At 36.1% G+C, this 1,667-nt stretch overlaps 1 protein-coding gene across 1 annotated transcript; it reads right to left on the bottom strand.

Moving 5' to 3' along the window:
• Positions 1-25: 25 nt before the first annotated feature.
• Positions 26-817, bottom strand: LOC107867937 (octanoyltransferase LIP2, mitochondrial). The gene is given in 1 exon segment (XM_047405847.1): positions 26-817. A coding segment is annotated over 1 exon segment (678 nt). The 5' UTR covers positions 803-817; the 3' UTR covers positions 26-124.
• Between the last annotated feature and the right edge of the window lie 850 nt (positions 818-1,667).

Genomic DNA, 1,667 nt, shown 5'->3' with positions numbered 1-1,667 from the left:
TAATGGAAGTACAAGAGTCAACAGATAATAACAAAAACAACACATATTAAAAGAACGGTACTACTTATACAAAGAATTAGTCACATAAATGCATCAGTGCATGACAACACTATTGCTCAACAAATTATAACTTTGACTTATCTTTCAAAATGACATTGCTGTACCCAAATATTTTTACAAAACAAGCAATCAATTTCTCCTGTATCACTTCTTCAGCAGGAAGCTCTACATCTGCCTCTTTCTTCAAAGATGTAACATCTTTATCTGCAATTCCACAAGGCACAATATGCTTGAAGTAGTTTAAATCAGGATCCATGTTGAATGCTAATCCATGAGATGTGATCCCAGATGAAATTCTAACACCAATTGCACCAATCTTTCTGTCGTCAACCCAAACCCCAGTTTCACATCTTCTTCCAACCTGTGCTTTCACACCATACATAGATGCCAATTCTATCATGGTTAGCTCAAGCTTCTCAACATACTTTCTAGCCCCCAAACCAATATATCTCAATGAAACAATGGGATACAAGATTGCTTGGTGAGGACCATGAAAAGTAATGTCACCTCCTCTTTGTGTAAAGTGAAGTTCTGCCCCAATGGCTTTGAGCTCTGAATCAGGAATGAGTAGATTATGAACTGTTTCCCTTTTGCCAACTGTATATGTCGGTGGATGTTGTAGAGATAATAGGGTATCAGTAATTTTAAGAGCTTTTCTATCAGATGCCAGCTTCTCTTCCAGCTTCAGTGCCTCCAGGTAATTGACAGTGCTCATCTTTCAGTCCTCAAGACTACGCCTCATTTGCCTGAAAATCACGGAACAATTGATCATTCGTGTAAAATGAAAATTACCAAACCCCAAAAATTATTGAAATAGAAACACCAAAAATAGTAGGACATGCAGAAAAGGTTTTTTTAAGTTTAAGGTTGCTTCAAGCATTTACTTCTATCAAAATGAAAGTAGCGAGCAAAACTTAAGGTTGAGGAAGCGAGTTTCTAACTTAGGAGGATTTATCGAAGGCACGTATGCTCTAATAAGTACACTATGTTCAACTTCTGAAGTTCAAAAGAAGAACAATCCCGACGACAATGGTTAGCAGCAGAATTTTCAGAGACGATGCTTTGTCACAGTTTTATTTGCTCTTAATGTACACATGCATTATTTAGAATATCACGAAATATAATGGATTGATTAATTCCAATAAATGTTAATTTTCAGAGCAGCTTGTGTAAGCACAACAACATCTTCCATTTGGATTTATGTAAGAATTAAATTAAGACAGTACAGTATATCATCTATAATCTCATTAATTCATTAAGTTTCCACGAGGGGCCAAGAAAAAATTAACAAATGGACCTGGTAAAGTCATTCCTTCCACTGTCCTAATCTACACCAGAATGATAAAAGTTTTTCAATACTAAACATGCAATTAGAATAAACAAACCCAAAGAAAGATAATTAATAGCTAGGAGTCCATCTCCAGAAAGCATCGGATTAGCTCTCCACTCAACCCTACATTAGAACACACTACTTGGAGTCTACATGCGTATGTTCCACTTGGTGTCGAATGATCAAATCTAAAAGCTTTGGGCATCTCTTGAGAAAGTTTTGCTTCCAAAATTCCTGAAGTCTAATGCTACGACAGTATCACAGATAGAAATATAAC

This window comes from Capsicum annuum, unplaced genomic scaffold (genome assembly GCF_002878395.1).
Source record: "Capsicum annuum cultivar UCD-10X-F1 unplaced genomic scaffold, UCD10Xv1.1 ctg81935, whole genome shotgun sequence".
NCBI lineage: Eukaryota > Viridiplantae > Streptophyta > Magnoliopsida > Solanales > Solanaceae > Capsicum > Capsicum annuum.
Note: the sequence above shows the minus strand (reverse complement) of the source record. Positions and strands in the feature narration are given on the sequence as shown.